Raw genomic sequence first — 22860 nt, 5'->3', positions numbered from 1 at the left:
CCAATTTTTCATGTTTTGACCACCTAATTTGCATAAACAAAATGGCTGCCAAATTGACAATTTATAATCTTATTTCTACAATATTATTTTATAATATTCGTTTTCACCGATATGGATACTGCAAAATCCTGCATACTTAACATGTAACATTCGGGAAAATTAGTTATTTCTGTTTTCGGCTAATTAATTATGCAAATTTATGCATATTTTGCAATATTATGCTATAATTTGATAATTACACCTAAAATGTTTATTATTTGGGGTACAAATAGCATTTGTATCATTATGATAATGGTTTGGCCCTTTAATATAATACTCAAGTCAGTTTTTATATGTATTTTATTGTTCTTTGATATTTCTTTTGTGTTCTTGTATTTTCTGCCATTTGCTTTGTATATGTTTGATATGAGATCTTTAAAAAACTAATATCAATGGCAGACAAATATTAAGCTTCAATGATTGAATCATTTGATAAACTTCTTTTGCCACAACTGTTAATTGTACTCAGGAACAAATACACACACATGCTTCCACACCCACACCTGTATATATAGAAATTAATATACTTGCAAGGTATAGTAGACATGCCCAATACAAAAACATTGATGCTGATCCTATAATCATGACAAATACCAAATTCAATGAACCCGTAAGAAAAGAAGAGTTTAGAAGTTGGAAATCCTGTAATCATGCTGAAGTTAAATTTCTTGAAATAGATATATTAAAATGTTTTATAACAGATCAAATAATCAATTAAATGATTTAAATATGATTTACGCAGTGTAGTTTATCAATCAGATATAAGTATCAGTACATTGTTATTATCCTTGTAGCAAAATTATATCTTTTATTCAGCTCCATCAGAACTGCAATCATGGCATTTAACAAAAGAACAATAATTTTGTAACAAATGCAAAGGGTCTGTATTACTGGATCACTTACTAGTTTTTTTGGTCATTACCGATTTATTTATTTATTTGGCAACGATACATTTTCCCCAAGTCGACCATCAAAGTGATAACTGAAAACCACAGCTTTTATCCAATCCTTGCCTTGGAAGATTTTTTGACGAACGATACTGAATACAGAAAATACAGGAAATGATAAAAACATGGGGCTAAACACAGTTTAGCTCCATGGTTAAAACATGGGCAAAACAAGAAGGTTTCCAACCCAGTCACTGCCCAATGCAGAACAAATTTTCACAGTGTGTCCTATGGTTAAAAAGTGCTAGAGATGCCTGTTGAAGGTAAACCAGCATGGAGACAGTTGCAGAAGTCCAGTCTAGAGGTTATCCGGTCATGGATGATATTTTCTGCACCACCTCATGTAAGACAATGTCTGATCTCAGCAATTCTGTGGAGCAGGTAATATGCAGATTGGCAGACATGTAATGTGTGTTTCTTCATGCTCACTGTTCTATCAAAGACTACGCCAAGAGATCTAGCCTTGCATACTGGAGATATATAGCTTCCTCACCTATTAAGACTGGAGTTGTAGTCATAATAATTACGCATGTGGAGATGACAGAACAAGATACTTTTTATTGTTAAGCTCCAGGAAGTTGACCTTCATCCAACATCGAATCCTCAATGGCAGCACCAACAACAGCAGCTGCACGAACCTCTGTAATCATGTATCATGTAATCTGTATATTTACCTTTTGAATTAAAAGTGAGGTATACAGCTGGATGTCATCAGCATAGAAGTGTATACCAAGACCATGTTGCCACATTACAGAGCCAAGAGGAGTGAAGTACAGTTTGAAGAACAAGGGACAAGGACAGACTCCCAAGGAACTCCATATCAAAGGGTAGTCACAGGAGACTGCATGCCAGTGATGAATACAGCTTCATACAGCTCTGTTGGCAAGGTAAGAGGAAACCTGCCATTGGAGTGCAGAATCATCAATTCCAAAACAGACTGTCAGTCTCCCAAGAAGAATGACATGTTCACTGGTATCAAAACCGGTTGACAAGTCAAACATAACTTAGACAACTGCTTTCCTCATAGAAAGAGAAATCCTGGCTCTACAATCGAAGAAATTCTCGACCTAGACTTTGATGGTGATATCTCAGACTCGCATGCAGCCTATCAGAGCTGGGTAAGCTATTGGATGCTGTTGGGTTTGGATTAATAATCACCTACAGGAACGCCAAACATGCCAGGAACCCACCATCCTCTGGAAATTTGAAATAGTCTATCTTATGAAGATATGAAGATGTGTGAATATAGAAGTTCGATAAATGGCCTAGAAGACATTTCACAATTCACAATTCACTGCGGTATTGAAAAGGTCTGGTTAGACAGCAGAATCTCTCTCAAGACAAAAGTTTATGTTTTCTCTATGGATCTGTGACACGAGAATCGGACATATCTCAAGAACACAAACACGATGACTTCGATACGAACTGCCTCCGCAGAATACTTGTACTAAATTGGTTTGATTTCAACAATTAGAGATGACTTTTATAATATGAGGCTGCCCTATCAAGCCATCCAATGGAACACCAAATCGATGATAACTGACATTGATCTTTCAACACCCCGAAGGTAAAGGTGTATATCAAGCTGGGGAAAGCTGGATGCCTCTAAGTTGGATGAAGCGGCAATCCTTGATAGGACAGGTGCAGAACTGCATTGGAAAAGATATATTATGGAGATGCACATGTAATCCGTTAATGAAGTCCAATGATAAAAAATTATTAAAAGGATATGCAGTGACTTATTCGTTGTGGAACTTTAGAACATCACAGTCTGGTTTTTAAAACACGGAAAACGGTCTAATTGATAGGCAAAATGAGAAATTAGATGGATTATATGTGGGTTCAGTTCTGAGAATTTTTTTTTCAAAATTGGGACAATTTGACAAGCGTAATGGAGAAAAACACAGGACATCTCATTTTCAGCAGACTGTTTTCACTTCATTTTGCTGAAGAAAAACACACTAAATATATATACATGTATGTGTGATCAGATTCTGTTGGTCGGGAAAATAACTACTCCAAAGGATATTAAATGCAACTGATTGACTATTAGGAGTTGAGGATTACAGTACTGTTATGATTCAAAGTTAATAATTCATCATCTAAAATTGTAAATATGAATGAATTGATTGATATCATAATTCAAGATACCATTTTATAATAAAAATATAAGCAATTAATAGTGACATTCGCTTGAATACAGATAGGTTCATGAAATTCGTTGGATCTCCACCAGTGTGCTTTTAAATGGGAAGGCCCTCCGTACAGGAGTTTACCTTTGTATGCAGATGTGGGTGTGGGTGCATCTATTTATGCCCATGGATATATGCGAATAAAAAAGTGATTACATAATTGAATTATTGAAGCTAATTATTTTCTGCCATTGATAATCAATAATTTGACAGATCCCATAACAAAACATGTACAAAACAAAAGGTACAAAATACAAAGAAATACATAAGAAATTCAAAGACAATAAAATACATTATCATTCACTGTGATATTATATTTTAAGGGCCGTACAATTATTGACAATGATGTAAATGCTATTTGTACCAAAAAATAAACATTTGAGCTGAAATTATCAAATTATAGCATAATGAACCAAAATAATTAATTAGCCGCAAACAAAAATAACAAGTTGTCCCGAAAGGTACACGTATGCAGGATTTTGCAGTATTCATGTCTGTGAAAGCGAATATAATTAAAGAACATTGTCGAAATAATATTCTGAATTGTCAATTTGGCAGCCATTTTGTTTATGCAAATTAGGTGGTCAAAACATGATAAATTAGCTTGGGAACCGATCTTATCAGATTCAGCATATTTGAATTGTGTGAAATAGTCCGGTTTCCAACTTTTACCCCAAAATGCTTCTTAAATTTTATATAGGCCTCTTTTTCCAGAATGGGTCTAGTCTATTTGTAGGTTATTGATCAATTTTGACAAGTTACATATTATTTTAAAGCTAAAGATGTGCTTTTTGAAACTAAAAATAAAGAAATTCATTTTGGGTGACTTTTTGTTGGTTTTGAAGGCACTTTCTAATTTGTATAACTTAATTCTTTTTTCATAACTTGGAGAAATCACTGTCCCACATTGTGACAAAAAATTGGGTATAGATATGGTACCCAACAGCAAGCCATTATAGCCCAGTCATTTTATCCAAACATTTGGTCAAACTTAAAATAAAATGCAACAGACTTTTTCACCACAATGCATTTCTGCCAGGTCCCTAGTACATCATACTAAAAGTCCCAAACTATCCTATATAGGGGAAAGGCATCTGATTTTCATAAATCCAAGATAGCCACCAAAATTCATTGATTTGCCTTGTCCTTGATCTTAGATGATTTGTTTCAATGATTTGAAGGAAGGAATTTACTGTACAATACTATATTTGGAATAATTTTATCAATGATAGCATGAAAAAACTCATCATTACGTAGGTCATATTTAACAAAACAACTATCAAATTTAGATTTTTTATTGACTTTTGCACATATATAACGTAAATACACTCCTGAAAGGCTATTTCAGGAGTATTTCAAGAAAAACTTTCATCAGCATAAACATCAATTGCGGACATGGTCCTGAATATTAGACTGTATGTGCTATATTAATTTCAAATATTACACTTGTTAATGAAAGATGGTTTTCAATCTGCTTGGATATATGAGGTAAGAATATAAAATACCCATCTCTTTTACACGCATTTAACTAATTGCGGAATGGTTTCTGCACATCGGTCTCAATATCATTCTAGTATCAGGATTTAATCTGCAGCAGTGCCAACTTTGAAAACAATTAAGATGAATAATATATTGACTTGCAAGAAAAGAAGATACCCATACATTTCTAAATTGTGTCTTTTTCTGCCTTTCAGGCAAAACAAATATTTGCTGGCCTTTAACAAGCCTGAAAAATCAGGTTTATGGGTTGTTTTTGTTTTAATTTAATTCTCTGAAATTATGATACTCATACATTTGTAGTATAGTTGTTAGTGATAATAGTCATATTAGTAATTACATTTAGTATAGTGATATATTGGTCCTTTTTTTAAATATGCTAATTAGTATGCAAATGAAACACTTATGCAAACAAACAACGTATTTCGAATAAGTAACAACGTATGTCGAATAAGTAACAACGTATTTCGAATAAGTAACCACGTATTTCGAATAACCACGTATTTCGAAAAAGTAATCACATATTTCGAATAAGTAACCATGCACGTATTTCGAATAAGTAACCCATAATGGTTAGTCGCGTGCATTTGAGTGTCCGAAAGTACACACACAGCTTCAACGCAGGGAACAGTGGTTTTCATGAACGTAATATTGCAGAAATCCGGGTATATCTTTATAACTATTAATAATCTCACACCAGATTGATGATAGTGTGAAAATTTTGTCAAATTCCATTAATTTGATGTAAATATTATTACAATTAATTTACTATTCACGTCTCGCTGTTCATTTGAAAGTGTCCATGTTCACAACCCTTGCTATGGCAAATGGTCTGAAATCACCCATATTTTCGAGACACGGGCACCTTTGTTTTCCCACTGGAATATCCCTAAGGGTAAAAAAGGTCGAGATTGATTGTCATCTCAATGCTAAATAGATTACCTACAGTTTGATGTATAATACTTCATGACTGGTGTAATGGTTACATCTCATTTCCCCCCCAAAAAAACTTTGAGATCGAGCAGGCAGAAAATGGCATATTTCTGTATACAACGTCACATGACTAACGTACGATAGTTTCCGTTCCTAGACCCTTTTCATTTGAAACAATTAATACAGTCCAAACAAATTTAATTAACGCATTTATAATGTTGAAAGTAACAATGTTCTTGTACTATGAAGCTTTGCTTACTGATATTTATAACATAGCTACAGTTTGAGGAAACAAATATCGAGTCCGTAATTGATTTTGATTTGCAATAGGGTCTGCGTAGCAGAGCTCCCTTGTAACCCAGGACCAAAATCCAATTGAAACCAGTTGGATTTCCAACTGGTTTCAATTGGTTTCAATTGGTTTTAACTGGTTTCAATTGGTTTTAACTGGAATTTAACAATTTCCAGTTGAAACCAATTGAAACCAGTTGGGCAACTGGAAATCCTAACTGGAACCAGTTGGGCAACTGGAAATCCTAACTGGAACCAGTTGGGTAACTGGAAATGACTTCCAACTGGAAATGATTTCTAACTGGAACCAGTTGGGCAACTGGAAATCCTAACTGGAAATCCTAACTGGAACCAGTTGGGTAACTGGAAATGACTTCCAACTGGAAATTATTTCTAACTGGAACCAGTTGGGTAACTGGAAATGACTTCCAATTGGAAATGATTTCTAACTGGAACCAGTTGAGTAACTGGAAATCCCAACTGGAACCAGTTGGGCAACTGGAAATCCTAACTGGAACCAGTTGGGTAACTGGAAATGACTTCCAACTGGAAATGACTTCCAACTGGAAATGACTTCTAACTGGAACCAGTTGGGTAACTGGAAATCCTAACTTGAACCATGCAGTTGTGTAACTGGAAATCCTAACTGGTACCAATTGGGTAACTGGAGATGACTTCTAACTGGAAAGATGGGTAATTTGAAATGAATTCTAATTGGAACCAGTTGGGTAACTGCAAATAAAACTGGAACCAGTTGGGTAACTGGAAATGATTTCCAATTGGTTTCCAATTGGAAATTTTCCAGTTACCCAACTGGATCCAATTGAAACCAGTTAATTTGCATATTATCTGCCAGTGTGCACATATTAATGTTTTATGAGATTCATCATCATTAACAATGTATCTATTTAATTCTTTTCAATTTCAAGTGCCACACTTTTTAAAGATAAGTATTTGGAATACTTAGCAGTGAAAACCATGTTCATAAATGTTATAGATTATAATTAAAACAGATTAAAGGATAATTAGTACACCACTAACTGTTACCAAATTACATCAAATAAAAATACATATATTTGAAGATCTTCCATATAATATATACATATGAAAGTCTGTATTTTATCAATGCCCTTTACATTGGTATCAATAGACATATAATACTGCTTCTGTGTTGGCATATGAGCAATAGTTAGTGCAAATGCTAATTAATTTGTAACTAATTAAGTTCATTCCAATTAGTTCCAATTGGATCCAGTTGGAAACCAATTGGTTTCAACTGGTTCCAGTTGAAACCAGTTGCCTCCAATTGGTTTCAACTGGAACCAATTGAAACCAGTTGCCTCCAATTGGATTCAATTAGTGTTAATAGGGAAATTGGAACAACTGGAACCAATTGACACCGATTGCCAACTGGTTCCAGTTGCCCAATTGGTTTTAACTGGAACCAATTGGCAACTGGTTTTCAATTGGAACCAGTTGGTTTTAACTGGAACCAATTGGCAACTGGTTTTCAATTGGAACCAGTTGTTCCAATTTCCCTATTGAAACCAGTTGGCCAACTGGTTTCAATTGGTTTTGCCCTAATTGGTTTTAACTGGATTTTGGTCCTGGGAAAGCAGGCCTCTGGCTTGAATGGGACTACCCTGCTTTTTATAAAGAAAACATGAATAAATAAATAAATAAATACTATATACTAGCAGGCTAGCATCGCCTGCTACATAAACCAAATGAGCGAACATGACCATTATGCGTATTTCGAATAAGTAACCACGTATTTCGAATAACCATGTATTTCGAATAAGTAACCAAGTAACCACGTATTTCGAATAAGTAACCACGCATTTCGAATAAATAACAACGTATTTTGAATAGTAACCACGTATTTCGAATAAGTAACCACGTATTTCGAATAAGTAACCACGTATTTCGAATAAGTGACCACGTATTTCGAATAAATAACAACGTATTTTGAATAGTAACCACGTATTTCGAATAAGTAACCACGTATTTCGAATAAGTAACAACGTATTTCGAATAAGTAACAACGTATTTCGAATAAGTAACAACGTATTTCGAATAAGTAACAACGTATTTCGAATAAGTAACAACCTATTTCGAATAAGTAACAACGTATTTTGAATAGTAACCACGTATTTCGAATAAGTAACAACGTATTTCGAATAAGTAACAACGTATTTCGAATAAGTAACAACGTATTTCGAATAAGTAACAACGTATTTCGAATAAGTAACAACGTATTTCGAATAAGTAACAACGTATTTCGAATAAGTAACCACGCATTTCGAATAAATAACAACGTATTTTGAATAGTAACCACGTATTTCGAATAAGTAACCACGTATTTCGAATAAGTAACCACGTATTTCGAATAAGTAACCACGTATTTCGAATAAGTAACAACGTATTTCGAATAAGTAACAACCTATTTCGAATAAGTAACAACCTATTTCGAATAAGTAACAACGTATTTCGAATAAGTAACAACATATTTCGAATAAGTAACAACGTATTTCGAATAAGTAACAACCTATTTCGAATAAGTAACAACCTATTTCGAATAAGTAACAACCTATTTCGAATAAGTAACAACCTATTTCGAATAAGTAACAACATATTTTGAATAAGGAATAGGTAACTAACTTCACGGACCTCATTTTTTATTGGAATTCGGATCCGTTCATCTATATACATAATACACTATACAGTGCATGTGCGATGGGTTCAGCTCTAGCTGGCACGGGGATATCCCTCACAGCCTCGACCAGACCATGCATGTGGGGCATTCGGACAACAACAATTCGGATCTAGATCAATAGACTTGTTCACTGCAACCACCCTGCCGATATGCTAGAGAAATACTTTAGATCTATAGTACACTTATAACACACATTAAAGAAAATCTTTAAAATGTCACTTTTGACAACCAAACATACTCATGTTAATTTCCATATAGTTGTGAGCCCGGGTTGTGAGTAAATAGGGGATCATGTTTTTTTTATTAAGTGAAAGTGACACTCCCCCTCTTAGAAAAACTTGTTTGTGTTGTGGCTTGTTAATTTTAGAAATTTGAAAGATTCCGAGTTGTCTTCCAATTTCAGAGACATTTGGTTTTCCAGTTTGGGGAGTCCAATGTTCCTTTACACAAGACATACCAGTATTTAAAGCTCAAGTGTACCCAAAAACAAACTTATTGGAAGAAATGGAGAAAAGGAAAACAAACAGATGTCTATATTAACACTGAATATTCCTTCAAAATTGGATGTATAAATGAGAAAAGTCTTGGTTATTGCATTTTAAATGTTTTGCTTGTAAAATTTACTCAAACATTTTACATTTATATCCATATCCAAGTCAGTATATGATGTAGGGAGCCCAATACTCACTATTTCATTTTTATTTTATAAAATAAATTCGATTCTCCCCCCCCCCCCATTTTTTTCCCATATATTTTATGATACAGAAGAACTCTGCAACATCCCAATTCAAGGCAATGATGATTGTACATTTTCCATGAAGAATCAGACCAAGAATTATATTATTGGAGTTAATATGAATGTATCATATTTTATATAAAAGTAAATGCTGAGTGTGTGACATCATTGGTTCCCTCATTTGCATACCAGTCATTATGTACAGATAGTTTTGTAGAAATAAGCAGATCTTTAAATTGTCATTCACCTAAATTTCTTATTTCCATCCAATTTGTATATTAAAATTCACATCTACTTCTGTTTACATAACAATTTACTTTATGATCGTTATCCATCCACACACAAAATGGTAAGTCTTGCAGATAAATTTTAACATATGACCCCAAATGATCATCAAAGTCATGACTTTGATGATCATTTGGGGGTCATATGTATAAATTTTAACATATTATGACCCCCAAATGATCATCAAAGTCATGACTTTGATGATCATTTGGGGGTCATATGTTAACATTTATCTGCAAGACTTTTTATTTTTAAAGCTATTTTGTGAGCAAATCGATGAGAGTTCTATTGATTATTTTCTTATTTTTTAATGTATTAATTCAGTGAAAGATATTGACTTCAAAGAGACTGTGAGGTGGAATCAGAAATTTATTCCTGTCAAGGCTGTGTATTTTCTGCTGTGGTCAGGTAAGTGTGTGCTATATGAGACCCTCCCCTCTAAAAGGGAACATCTTCCTTTCAAATTTTCTTTATTTATATGAATTAATTTTATTCAAGGAGCATTTTCTTCATTGATGGGAAAAAGGGTATAGATAATAATAGATAGAAGGCCATGGTCATTATTATTGATAGAGTCACCCAAGACTGTTCATAAAACTAGAAAGAGAGACAATATTCTACACACTTTAATGTTTCTTCAATATTGATGAAAATCATGCTATTTAGGGTTTTAAAATCTAATCGGGGTATTTCAGTGCAATTTGTATTTGTTTTCAAACTTTTTTGACTGCTGATGAATGACTCAGAAAAACATTATTTTCTTCTTTTTGCAGGAATGGTGTGTCTTTTCCCCTTCCTTCCTGTCTATATGTCATATGTTGGTCTGAATCCTGTCCAAGTTGGGGTAGCAAGAGGCATTGAACCTTTTCTTGGGATGTTCTCGTCTCCGCTGTGTGGAAGCTTGGCAGATAAATTCAGCATGCATCGGTTCATGATGGTTAGCAGTATCATAGGAACAGGGCTGGTGTATGGGAGTGGTGTTTTTGTGTCATTTATTGATACAAATAATGCAATGAATTGGACAAATATATCTCATGTGCCACTGGAAGGATACCTTGGAGAGCTTGGAGAGATACCAGAAGAACAACCAGAGATAGACTCATCCTTTATTCAGATAAAGAAGAGCGACTATTGTGACTGGTGTCATCACTTCATGTCAAGTAATATGAAAGATGAATTATTATGTGATATTAGGAGGTTAAATATTGATGGTACAAGATCAGTAAAAAGAAAGCTCAATATCCTCAAGAACAAGGAATTTAACAGTTCAGCTGCGTGTTGCTTCTGCAGATGTAGATTAAAAGATGAAAGGTTCATTGAACTTTTGAATACATGTGATATGGTAGAGAGAATCCAGGAAGTATGCAGTATTGAAAATGAGTCAAAGAATATTTTAATTTCAAATGAATTTCTGTCTCAAAGCACAGAGACTCCTGACATTCTTGAATGGGAGGATTTAGAAAAGAAAGACAAAACACTCACATTTGTTCTGATGCTGGTGATTGTTCTTGTTGGACAATTTATGAGCAACCCCACTGTCCCTTTACTTGATGCAGCAGCTATGGCACTTGTTAAAGAATGCAATGAAAGAGGACAAAACGTAGAATATGGCCATCAGAGGCTATGGGGTGCGATTGCCTGGGGTGTCTTTGCACCCCTGGCTGGATTTGCTGTGGATACCTACTCTGCAGCGAATCCAGAGTCTTTCAACAAGTATCTTCCAGCTTTCTTAGCTTTTGTTGCGCTTGTACTATTGTCGGTTGTACCGGCATTGTATATCAATTTTCTTCCGCACCACCCACCGAAATCACTTGCCAGTGATGTCTGCATCCTACTCCAGAGACCCAAGGTGCTTGTTTTCCTGTATGCAATGTTCATCTGTGGGGTGTCAGTAGGAGTCATCGGTACATATGTCTTCTTGTTCCTTGTTGAACTCTCTGGAAGCCACACCATCATGGGACTGACTCAGACCCTAACATGCTTAGCTGAAGTCCCTTTCATGTTCTTTGCTACTAAGCTTGTTGAAAGAATTGGACACCGTGGAGTCTTTGTTCTGGCCCTCTTCTGCTATGCTGTGAGGTTTGTTGGCTACTCTTTCTTGCAGAATCCATGGCTTGTTTTACCCATAGAACTCCTTCATGGAGTCACCTATGGCGCTCTTTGGCCAGCTTGTACTTCCTATGTAAACCTCATCACTCCTGACAACATGTTAACTACAATGCAGTCCATCACATTTGGAATCAAATGTGGTTTAGGTGAGCATGAGCAATAAGTATATCCTTAGAGGGCTTTCAATGTAAGTTATATCACAGATTTTGAAAACAAGATAGAACAAATGAAGAAAAGAGGAGTTGCAATTATTTATATTCCGATATTTCATATTGAATCTCATTCATTGAAAACCCTGCTCATCAAATATTATTTTGCATCCAGGGGTTTTGAGCAGGATATACTGCAATCACTGTTTGGCAACTTCTTTTGGAGTCTTGTACATTGAGAATAACAGTTTTTGTTGACAGCATTAAAGCAGCCATCTAATAAGGTAGTCTGCAGGCACAGACCCTGATTGGAACTTTGATCAACAAGTGTGCCTCCATGCAAAGACTAGCACATACAAAACTACACAAGGTATGAGTAGGCTGCACATTCAGACCCTTAACTTGAGTGAAGGGTTTGCCCAGCAGACTACTAATAAGGTATGGTATTTAGAGGAGTTTGAAAGCCAGTTACCCCAAAAGAGGGGTGATAATAATCATAATATAAATGCTCTCTATCTTTATTGGAATAATTGGATGAATTAATTGAATCTTTATTCCATTCATTCCAATTTCACTCCCATAAAATGATATATTAAGATTATGAAGAAGGTTAGAATCAAAACAAAGAATTTCATTCATATATGTTTTTTTCTCCTTTAAATCTGAATGCCTTGCCAACACACCAATGTTATAATATCCCTCATGCAGGTGAAGGCTTGGGGACATTGCTGGGTGGAGTAATCTATTACCAATATGGAGCTAGGAACCTATTCAGAGGAACTGCCGTCTTATGCATGGTAACACTGATCTTCTATTGGCCAGCGAGTGCTTACCTAGAGAGACGGGATGAAAGAAGAGAGCGACAAGAACAGTATGAAGAAATATGATATTGATCTGCCTTATTATAAGGTCCATGTTTCAAACTAACCCCCTCCCACTATATGATCCTCTACTATCCAGTCTGATTACAGAGTACAGACAATACTAAATTGCTGGCATTGTTCAAAAAAATAAAATACAGGGTACTTTTCAGTGAAGTGTATTATTATCCATTTCATTCACTTTATTAGTATTTGATGATTTATGTTACTATTTTGGAAATTGGTTGAAACATGCAATTCCCATAGTGTATGTCTTGATAAATTGGTTTGCTTTTCAAATTTCTCTCGACCAAATTGACCTTTTTTTGGTAGTGAAAGCTGAAACTTTTTTTTGCTTGTCAAATTCAAACCAGCACCCCTGTTGAAAAAAAAATGGTCCCAGGGCAACCAGCAGCACTGCCTGACGTCGGAATCGGTCATTTTTGTCTCTTTATTTATTTTTTTCCCAAAAGCACCCCCTTGGAAAAAGCTGGTGACAGCACTGCAGTATATTGTAATTTGTAACATAATCAAATTGAGTAATTGCTTCATTGATTTTATTCTGATCAACCACTGGATCACACGGGTTGTGTGGTCCAGTGGTTAAAGCATTGGACTCGTAATCGCAAGATTGTGAGTTCGAATCCCCATTCTGCCATTGTCTCCACTTTGATAAAAAGGCCCAAGAGTAATATCTGTCATCTATAACGTCAGCTAGTATGACTGATTAACCTAGACGTAAAATGTTTCCTATAGGTAATTGGTTATATACCATGCAGCTTGACGTTTACCAGCAAAAAGTTGTTCTGTCGAGTTCCTACAGGAGTTACCATAAACAGAAACAGAAATTTACCAGACTTCATTTTGTTTTGAGATATGGGCTTGTCAATATAGAATTAATGTAAAATGATGCCAGATGATCATGGAAAGCAGATGAAACATGCAATTCCCATATATTTCTTTATAAATTGGTTATCAGGACTGTTATTGTATTTTGTCACATAATGAAATTGATTTATTGCTTCATTGATATTACTCTATTTACCAGACTTTCATTGTTTTTGTTTTGAGATATTCGCTTGTCAATAAAGAATTCATGTAAAATGATGCTAGTCAGATATTTAAATTTTTTATCTAAAAAATTGACAGATGGTTAACTTACGTATGACTTTACTATGGGATCTCTCTGTGATCTTTGATGAAATAAGAACAAGGTTGCCTTTAAAAATTCATTGAAAAAGCAATTTATCAAAATTCATGTTTAAAGTTTAAACATGAATTTTGATAAATTGCTTTTTCAATGAATTTTCAATGATCTTTTGGAGGTATTTCATGATTTTAATTCCACTGATCTATTTAACTTTGAAGTCTCCCAAATATAGTAAATTTTCAAAATGGTCTTTCAATTCTCTTTCATATAAATGGTCTTCCATAATCTTCGAGCAATCTCTGAAGAAGCGTCAGATCGCCTTACTCTGGGTCATTGGTATTCCAATCATCTCTCAGAAGCCTTTCAAGTATTGGTATATTTCCTGGGTAGGGACAATGAAAGATGATTCAAATTAATTCAAAGACTGTCACAAGATAATAGAAATACCAGTGAAAGACTTGCATGAGATCATGCAGAGACCAAAAATAGTGTGAAAGAGTGAAAATGTATAAATATTGATAATATATGTATTTTTTCCCAACAAAGAGGCTTCTAAAACCTTATTTTGGTGTGTGCTAAAGCATCTGGAAAAAAGTGCTATATAAATCTAATTTTATAATTAGTATTATTATTATCATTATTATTATTTAATATTATTATTATCTTGCCAGTATGTTCATAAACTGATAAGGGTCTGTCTTCGAGGAATTTAGGTGCCTAAAAAGCAATTTTAATTAATCACTGCCAAGTTGATCTGTAATATTTGATTTGACTGTATTGAAGTTCTGTGAATTCGACAGATCAATTTTTAGTGTATTACCTTTACATGCACAAATCCAGTATTATATTTTAATGTCAGGGCTACAATGTGATTCATCGGATCATATGCAGAGTTTGGCTTATTCATATAAGTCGTTTTCATCAGGTTACTCAGTCAGGAAACGGGGAAAATTTATTATTTTGCCGAAGAAGGCAACTACAAGGATATTCATGTTTTATATGCCATATTAAGATTGTATTTTCATATTCATATTAATATTCATATATCATATGTCAAATTAAAATTATATTTTCATATTTGATATGTCATATTTGATTTGTATTTTCATATACTTGTTTAAATACGTAATTGTGATTTATTGAAATTACAGTGTGTTATTAATGATAAGAATATAGGGTATTTACATTGCACCCATTTCTACCTTGTTGGGTGCTCAAGGCGCCCCTGTATAACCCCAGCTAAGCTTTTATATAAACAAACTATTAAAGGCTTTGTTATCAGCTGAAAGTGTGAATCTTTGTATTTTTCAGTATTTGCTCACTATTTTTAATTGGACAATTATAGGAATTTGATAAAGATGGGGTTGATCATAGAGAAGATGAATGACAAAAAGTTAAAGAATGAGTAAGAAAATAATAATCATGCAAATAAGATCAGAGAAAAAGAATGAGAAAACAAATGACCAGATGAGTGTAAAAGTGTTAAAGATAAGAATGACAGTTATGAGAAGAAATAAGTGAAAGAAAGAGAATTCAGAGAATATATTTATCTAAAGTTACAAGTACAGTTCTTACAACGGAAATAGTTACTGCTTGGATTTAAGATCCTAACTAATTTTGTTGGTCCATGGGCTTATATTTCCCAGGGCACTTACCTTTACATGGAAGTACATCAGTTGAAACTCCTTCCTTTCCTCTTCTCTGCCCCAAGAAATACTATATGCACACAAATTAGATTTACTTTTAGACACATACATTCGGGGGGGGGGGGGGTGACACTGTCACCACAATATAGGTGCCATATTTATATGGACTTTCATTTCATTTTTATCATTTCATTTTGTTAATTTCCATTTCCCGCATTTACAATTCGTTTCGTACATTTTGATATACAGTTATAAGCAATAAAACATATAGCAAATTTCTATATATGTATTGGAGGAGGCTGCTATAAAGCGGAGCTTGTAGGGTGTAGCCTCCTAATAAAAATATTCTTGTAGATAGTATGGACCCAAAAAATACAAAAACAAAATTACAATTTGAGCTTTAACCCAGTTAAAAGTAAAAATGATGGGGGATATAGAAAGAGAGAGATCAGGCCTCACGACTCCCTGCTATATAGAATCCTGCTGCCGCCGAAAATATTCGCTGCCGGGGTGTGGCCGATGTGTGCACTACACTACATCTACTTGGAGCCAGACATGAGCTATATGTTAAATGAGAATGAAACCCTTGAAACCAGCTGAATCCATATCAAAGAGAAAAATCAAAGAAACATATTGTTGAAAGTTTGAGGAAGATTGAATGAATAATAAGAAAGTTATGAGCATTTGAATATTGAGATCACTAATGCCATGTAGATCCTCACATTGGCAATGCGACCAAGATCTGTGATGTCACACACGTACAACTCCCTCATTACTTTAGTACTTATTTCAATTATATTCTCACTTTTATAGAGTCTATCACAAGGTGAGGTGTTCTCTTTAAGAGAGGACAAGTACATAGGTTTCACAACATTATATCATTGATGAATCGTTTGTCATATGATTAGAATGAGCAAAAAGAGATGTTTTGGGGTATATTTTCAGTGTCCAAAAGGGGAGAGTTGTTCATTTGTGACATCATAGATCTTGGTCGCATTGCCAATAGGAGGGTCTCCATAGCATTACTGATCTCGACATTCAAATTCTCATAACTCTTCTATTGCTAGTCCTATTTTACTCAAACTTTTGTTGATCTTATTCTTCGATTTTTCTGCTTTCACAAAAGCTAACTTGCTCCAAGATTTTCATTCTCCTTTAATGTGGACCAGTGGTTGCCGACCAAAAAGCGACTGTCTTTCACCAAGGGTACTACCACTCCTAACATACCCTACAATTCCTTCCTCTACAATTTCAAAATACTTGTCTCTGTAGTGCTGCAAAGTATGATGATTATGACCACGAGTTTGATTAAATGGTAGAGTGGTTCGGAATTTTCCCTCACAATTATTAGATACAAAGCTTTTGGGGTGTTTTAAGAAGCAAACAAATTTGCCCGGCACATGCTCTAATAAGAGTGTTGATAGTTTGAAAACAAGCACATGAACCCATATTTTTTATTGTTTGCACCTCTTAGGTATATACTTTTCTCTACAACTTTTCAAAGTTTGGTGAAAATGACATGGATTTTGAATAAGTGCAGCATTTCCTTTGCTTCTCAAGTTTGTTAATGAAATTTTTGAGGTTGAGTATTTGTTATCTTTCCCGCTATTTCTAAGAACTGAGAGTTCTGTCAGACTTAAATGAGCAAACAATTGAAAGAAATATATTATCCATCTTAAGGATACAATTATTAATAGTATTGCAAACTTTGATAAAATTTTCATGGATTTTGACTGAGTAATAGAGCTTTACACTCATTGTTGTGATCTCGTGAGGTCTAAGAATGCCAAATTCTTTTGAATGCGCAAATCTTAAGAAACTCCATTTTGGTTAACTTTGAAGCAATAAAGCAACCATGGGTGTCGATCGGTATTTTTGGTTGGGGGGGATGATTGACACAAATATTCTTGTGGATGTGGATCTTTCAATATTACCCCCACTAAAATATAAAAATTCAATTTGTGTTACAAGTAAGCCCAGTGGCGTACCGTGGGTCATGGCATTGGGGGGCACCAGCAAACATTTTGAGTCACTTAGTGAGCGCGCGAAGCGCGCTCAGTTGCCAGGTATACTGACCTAATAGACACACTTTAAGGACAGTGCCATATATTAAACAGATATGTATCTCACTGATGAAATAATGCGAGCACGAAGCGCGAGCTAAAAATTTTTGATATTCGGACGTAAAAAGGGACATTATAATCAACTTTTTGTAATCATGATACTTACCTGTCTCGCTAAACAATGCGAGCGCGAAGCGCGAGCTGAAATTTTTGTATATATTGACCCCAAACAGGGAGATTTTAAGGACTATATTTAAGGAATCCACTACATATCTCACCACAGTCATCTAATGCGAGTGCTAAGCGCTTGCTGATTTTGTTAGAATTACACATAAAGCACTTGAAGTCATTGTTATCATGATTATTAACATACGCATCTCAATAATCAAATATTGCGAGCGCGAAGCGGGAGCTGAAAATTTAGGAAATTCAGACCTGAAAAGGGGCATTCTAAAGCTTGTTTGTAGGAATTCACTAAGACCATACGTATTTCATTAACCAAATGATGCGAGCACGAAGCGCGATCTGAAAAGTTTTGATATTGAGATCAGAAAAAGGGACATTTTAAGGACTGATTCTAGGAATTCATGGAGAGCAGACATATCTCACTAATGCGAACATAAGCACGGACAAGAAATGTTTTATATTAAGACCTTAAACTGTGGCAATCACTTTGAGTAGTCATGAAAAGAAGCATACTATTGCACATAAAATAATAATTCGAAGTGCGAGGAAGTATATTGAAAACAGGAGGTTTTAGTGCCACAGGATTATATATCTCGTTAAAGTTAAACAGACAATGTGAGCACCAGGAACAATGAAGACATGGGCCCTAATAAAATTATGTTTCATAAAGTTATGAAAAATGCGTTTTATGTAATAACAGAATTATAGTATAATCTAACATCATAATGAACAATAATTTCTTCTTTCCCATTACATTCCCTTCCTCTCTCCCTCTTTTTCTCCTTTTCCTCGTTTTTTTTTTGTCAGCCGATTGGATGGGCATTGTAAAAATATGATCATATTATATTGAGCTCACTGAACCTCAATATTTTCATGAGAGGTATCTGATGGGGTCACATGATAAAATGTTTAATATTCAAAAGGGTTGTAGATTAAATGGGACAAACATCATGCACTTGGATGTGGGGAGGGGTAAATCTGAGAAAAGTTTTATGTACTTTTTTCAAGATCTACCCCTCTAGGATTTACGTCCATGGAGGTTTCCCTGTTTATCTTGCCACCCTTTTCCACCCGTTTATTTTTCCACCCTTTTGAATTAACTGATTTCTAAAATTAATTTATTCACCACTGGTGGGATGGAACACCCAATCAACAAAAGTTTTTTTTCGTCGGGGTCCTTTTAAGTCATGTGTTTAAAAAATATCATATACCGGTACATAAACATTTCATTCTTTTTCATCTTGAACCTCCACCCATCTGTTTAAAAGCCCTGGAAAAGAATGTTTTTATTTAATAACAATATTGCGAGGGAAACAAACTGATTGATGGCATACTATAATCATCATTATCAAACTTTTCATTTTTTCATCATCATTATTACAATTTTTCTACCCTGAATTATTGGGGGGGATGATAATACAGGCCATCCCCCCCACTTGAAATATTGGGGGGGGGGGACATATCCCCCCCATCCCCCCCCGTGATCGACACCCATGAAAGCAACAACAAAAATCAAGCACATGGACCCATGTTCATTTTTGCATATTTGGAATAATCAGGTGCTAAAGTATCTATATGCTAAGTATGATGAAAATGACATGGATTTTCCATGTTTGGGAGCAGACTACGGAACCATTCGCATTTTAGACGGTATTAACAGACTTAATTGTGTTTGTTTTCGGCCCATTTTTGGCTGTTTCAAGCCAACTCGCAATACTTTGGACACTGATAGTGAAAACGAGCACATATGGACCCCATAGTTTAAATGTCTTAACTTCTTCAGAATATATTCCTCTACAAAATATAGAGAGTATGATGAAAATGACATGGATTTTGAGTGTTTGGGAGCAGGAACATATAAGGAACCATTTGTATTTTGGGCGCATTTTGGGCTGTTTGAAGCCAACTCGCAACACTTTATAGACACTAATAGTTTGATAACTAGCACATGGACCCCATATTTTTAATAGTTTAGTGCCTTAAGAATATATTCTTCTACAAATTTAGAGAGCATGATGAAAAAGACATGGATTTTGAATGTTTAGGAACGAATTATGCATTTTAGAGGGTATTAAGAGACTTTTGCATGTTTTCGGCGCAATTTAGGTGATTTCCAAGTCAACTTGCAACACTTTGGACACTGATAGTTTGAAAACGAGCACATGGACCCCATATTTTTAACATTTTAACGAATTTGAAATATATTCCTATACAAATCTGGAGAGTATGATGAAAATGACATGGATTTTGAATGTTTGGGACCAAAACTACGGAACCATTCGCATTTTAGACGGTATATTATTAGACTTTTTGCACGTTTTCGGCGCATTTTAGGCGACTTCATGCCAAAACTCGCATCACTTTGGACACACATAGTTTAAAAACGAGCACATGGACCTCATATTTTTAACTTCCCTACATCTTCGATATGCATTCCTCTACAATTTAGCCGAATGTGATGAAAATGACATGGATTTAAAAAAAAGTGCAGCTTACAAAATATTTTTTTAATTTTTGAGTAGATTCACGTCTTTGAAGATTTTTTTCCGAGTTTTTGCACCATTCTTGCCAAATGAGGGTGCTGCTGACTCCAAATTGATATAGTTTTACCAATAAAAGATAAAAGACTTATACACTTTGTTATATATCTTGAAAATTTGATGAAGTTTGATGCGGTATCCACTGAGTAAAGATGATTTAAACTCATTTTGGGATATCGTGAGGTCTAAGAGAGGCATAATTCTCTTGATTGCGCAAGATTACTATATCATTCAAATACGGCTACTTTGAAGACCCGTAGACAAAAATAAGCACATGAACCTATATTATTTTTTGCATTTTCATAATGCATATATAGATAGAGTAACTCTCTGCAAAATTTGGTGAAAATGATATGGACTTCATCAGTCAGACCGCAGGTCCCTATGCTAATGAGCAAAAAGGCCAGATTCATCCAAATCATCTCGTGGCTGAATCCTCCTCCTTGCAAAATCTCGTGATTCGTGAGATTTTCTTTCTCTAAGAATTTACCTGTTTTAACCTCAAGTTAAATGAAATATTATTGCACCATCAGATAGAGTAAAAGTTACTCTTTCATATTGGTCATTTATTTTGTATACAATATTTTGTTAAATAAGTACATTTCTGGCCTGAAATTGTGCCTCAAAACTGAATTTTCTTCCTCTGTTTTCTTTTGCAAATTGTGCAAAACTTTTTATTTTGAGCCTCAATGATATCTATATCACCATAAAGCTGAACTTCTGTACTTTCTCACAATGCCACTCTTGATATGCGGCACCTTTTAATCGGGTCAAGATCACACTTTTCCCACCAAGGTACAAGACAAGATTTCTGAAATTTTGTACTTGCATGAAATCCAGAGTTCTGATTGGCTGGATAAGGTTCACAGAACAACAGGCGCGGGGTATTTGAGGAGATTACCACATGGGAAGTGTGACCTTCCCACGAACCCAAGCTCTGGAACCGTTGGAATTTGCCATTGTGTGGTCTTTTTGACCAATCAGAGTGCAGTATACTTGTTTTCAAGCTGCTTTATGTACTTGGCAAATGAAAAGTGTGATCTTGACCCGATTAAATTAATTCTTATTTTGAAACCTATATCTTTTCAAAGCATACATATTCAGCTTTATCATGATATAAAAATCATTTGGGCTCAAACAAAAATAAAGTGTGAAAATAGCAGCTTTTGTCAGGTGAAAATATTTATTTTGTAGCATATTTTAGATCAAAATTTTAACCTATATTACAAAATCTTTGAATAAATCCAAACATATGACCTGAAAGAATGATTCTTCTTCTTTACAATGGTACCAAATTCATGAAATTCGATGCATAATTAGAGCAGCAATGACCGAATGAAAAGAGGTGTTTTGGTCCGCATCAAGCTCATTAAATATGCAAAACATCTCAAGTCATGAATATCACTTGGATGAAAGAAGCCACTTTCTTGGGACCTGCAGTCTGACTGTCATTAACTGTGGAACGTCCTTAAATCTACTTCGAACACCGTTCGAAAATACTCCTCGAATGCTTTTAACATGACCAAAAACTTCGGGACGGCCAAAAGAAATGACAAAAATATTTCTAATGCACTCAGAATGCAGTTAGAATATTTAGAATGCGCCTAGAATGTCCAAGAATGTAGCACGAATTACCAATCTGATTCCATTGCGGTTCATTTTGACTAGTGTATGATGATTCACCTGGTCAATTTACTGAATTTCAACTCCAGTTTGGTGAATTCATAAGTTCGATCCTCCCAAAAAAATCTAGATTTTTAAAATATATTTTTCGTTCCAGCTTCTGGTCGATTCCTGCTGATTCCCGAATGGGGGCTTAAAGAATTGTCGAACTATAACGGTATGGTCGACCGGTTATCAATAAAGCAAGGCACCTACCTCTACGTATATCCATGGATCCTACCATAGAGCTATAGCTCCATGATCCTTCTCCTTTTTTTTTGCTTGTCAAATTTCCAATGGGTGAAAATCCTGGACCCAGTAGCACCCCGTAAAATTTCAACTCTAGATCCACATATGGTGTCTAGGATCATGCGAGCTTCTGTGAGACTGTATATAACACCAAGGTCTCTGAATCTGTAAACCTGTTTTTATATGCTATGTATGATGGGGATAGAGGGATCTGTCAGAAATTGATATAAATTGTTTAATGTTTAATAGAGAATCCAGTGACAACTGACAGGTACCTTAATGCAGTTTGTGACCATGATAAGATAAATTCCTCAACATGCTCAATGACTATTAATATTGACGTTTTATTTGACGTATTAATGTTAACTGAAGGCCTAATAAATTGAAGGCCGGTAAGTGCACCTCGATCAACAATAAGTTGATTTGAAATAAAAAATGATATGAGAAAAATCAGGCACACTGCACACCATATGAAAATTTAATGTAAAATAAGGTTATAATAAAGTTAACTTGCAAGACTTGTTTATTTTTAAGATATTTTGTTAGCAAATTAATTGATTAAACTTTTATTGATCATTCCTTATTTCTCAAATCTCGATATACATATTTC

General features: G+C 34.8%; 1 protein-coding gene across 1 annotated transcript; it reads left to right on the top strand.

Annotated features, from left to right (window-relative positions):
* Window positions 1–1259: 1259 nt before the first annotated feature.
* On the top strand, window positions 1260–12898 carry LOC129260887 (major facilitator superfamily domain-containing protein 6-like). Its single transcript, XM_064114591.1, has 4 exons — window positions 1260–1329; window positions 9961–10044; window positions 10410–11891; window positions 12603–12898. The coding sequence occupies exons 1-4, from the start codon at window positions 1260–1262 to the stop codon at window positions 12779–12781; spliced, it is 1815 nt and encodes a 604-aa protein (XP_063970661.1). The 3' UTR covers window positions 12782–12898.
* Window positions 12899–22860: the final 9962 nt, after the last annotated feature.

The sequence above is a fragment of the Lytechinus pictus genome, unplaced genomic scaffold, assembly GCF_037042905.1.
Source record: "Lytechinus pictus isolate F3 Inbred unplaced genomic scaffold, Lp3.0 scaffold_19, whole genome shotgun sequence".
NCBI lineage: Eukaryota > Metazoa > Echinodermata > Echinoidea > Temnopleuroida > Toxopneustidae > Lytechinus > Lytechinus pictus.
This window is presented reverse-complemented; position numbering and strand designations above follow the sequence as displayed.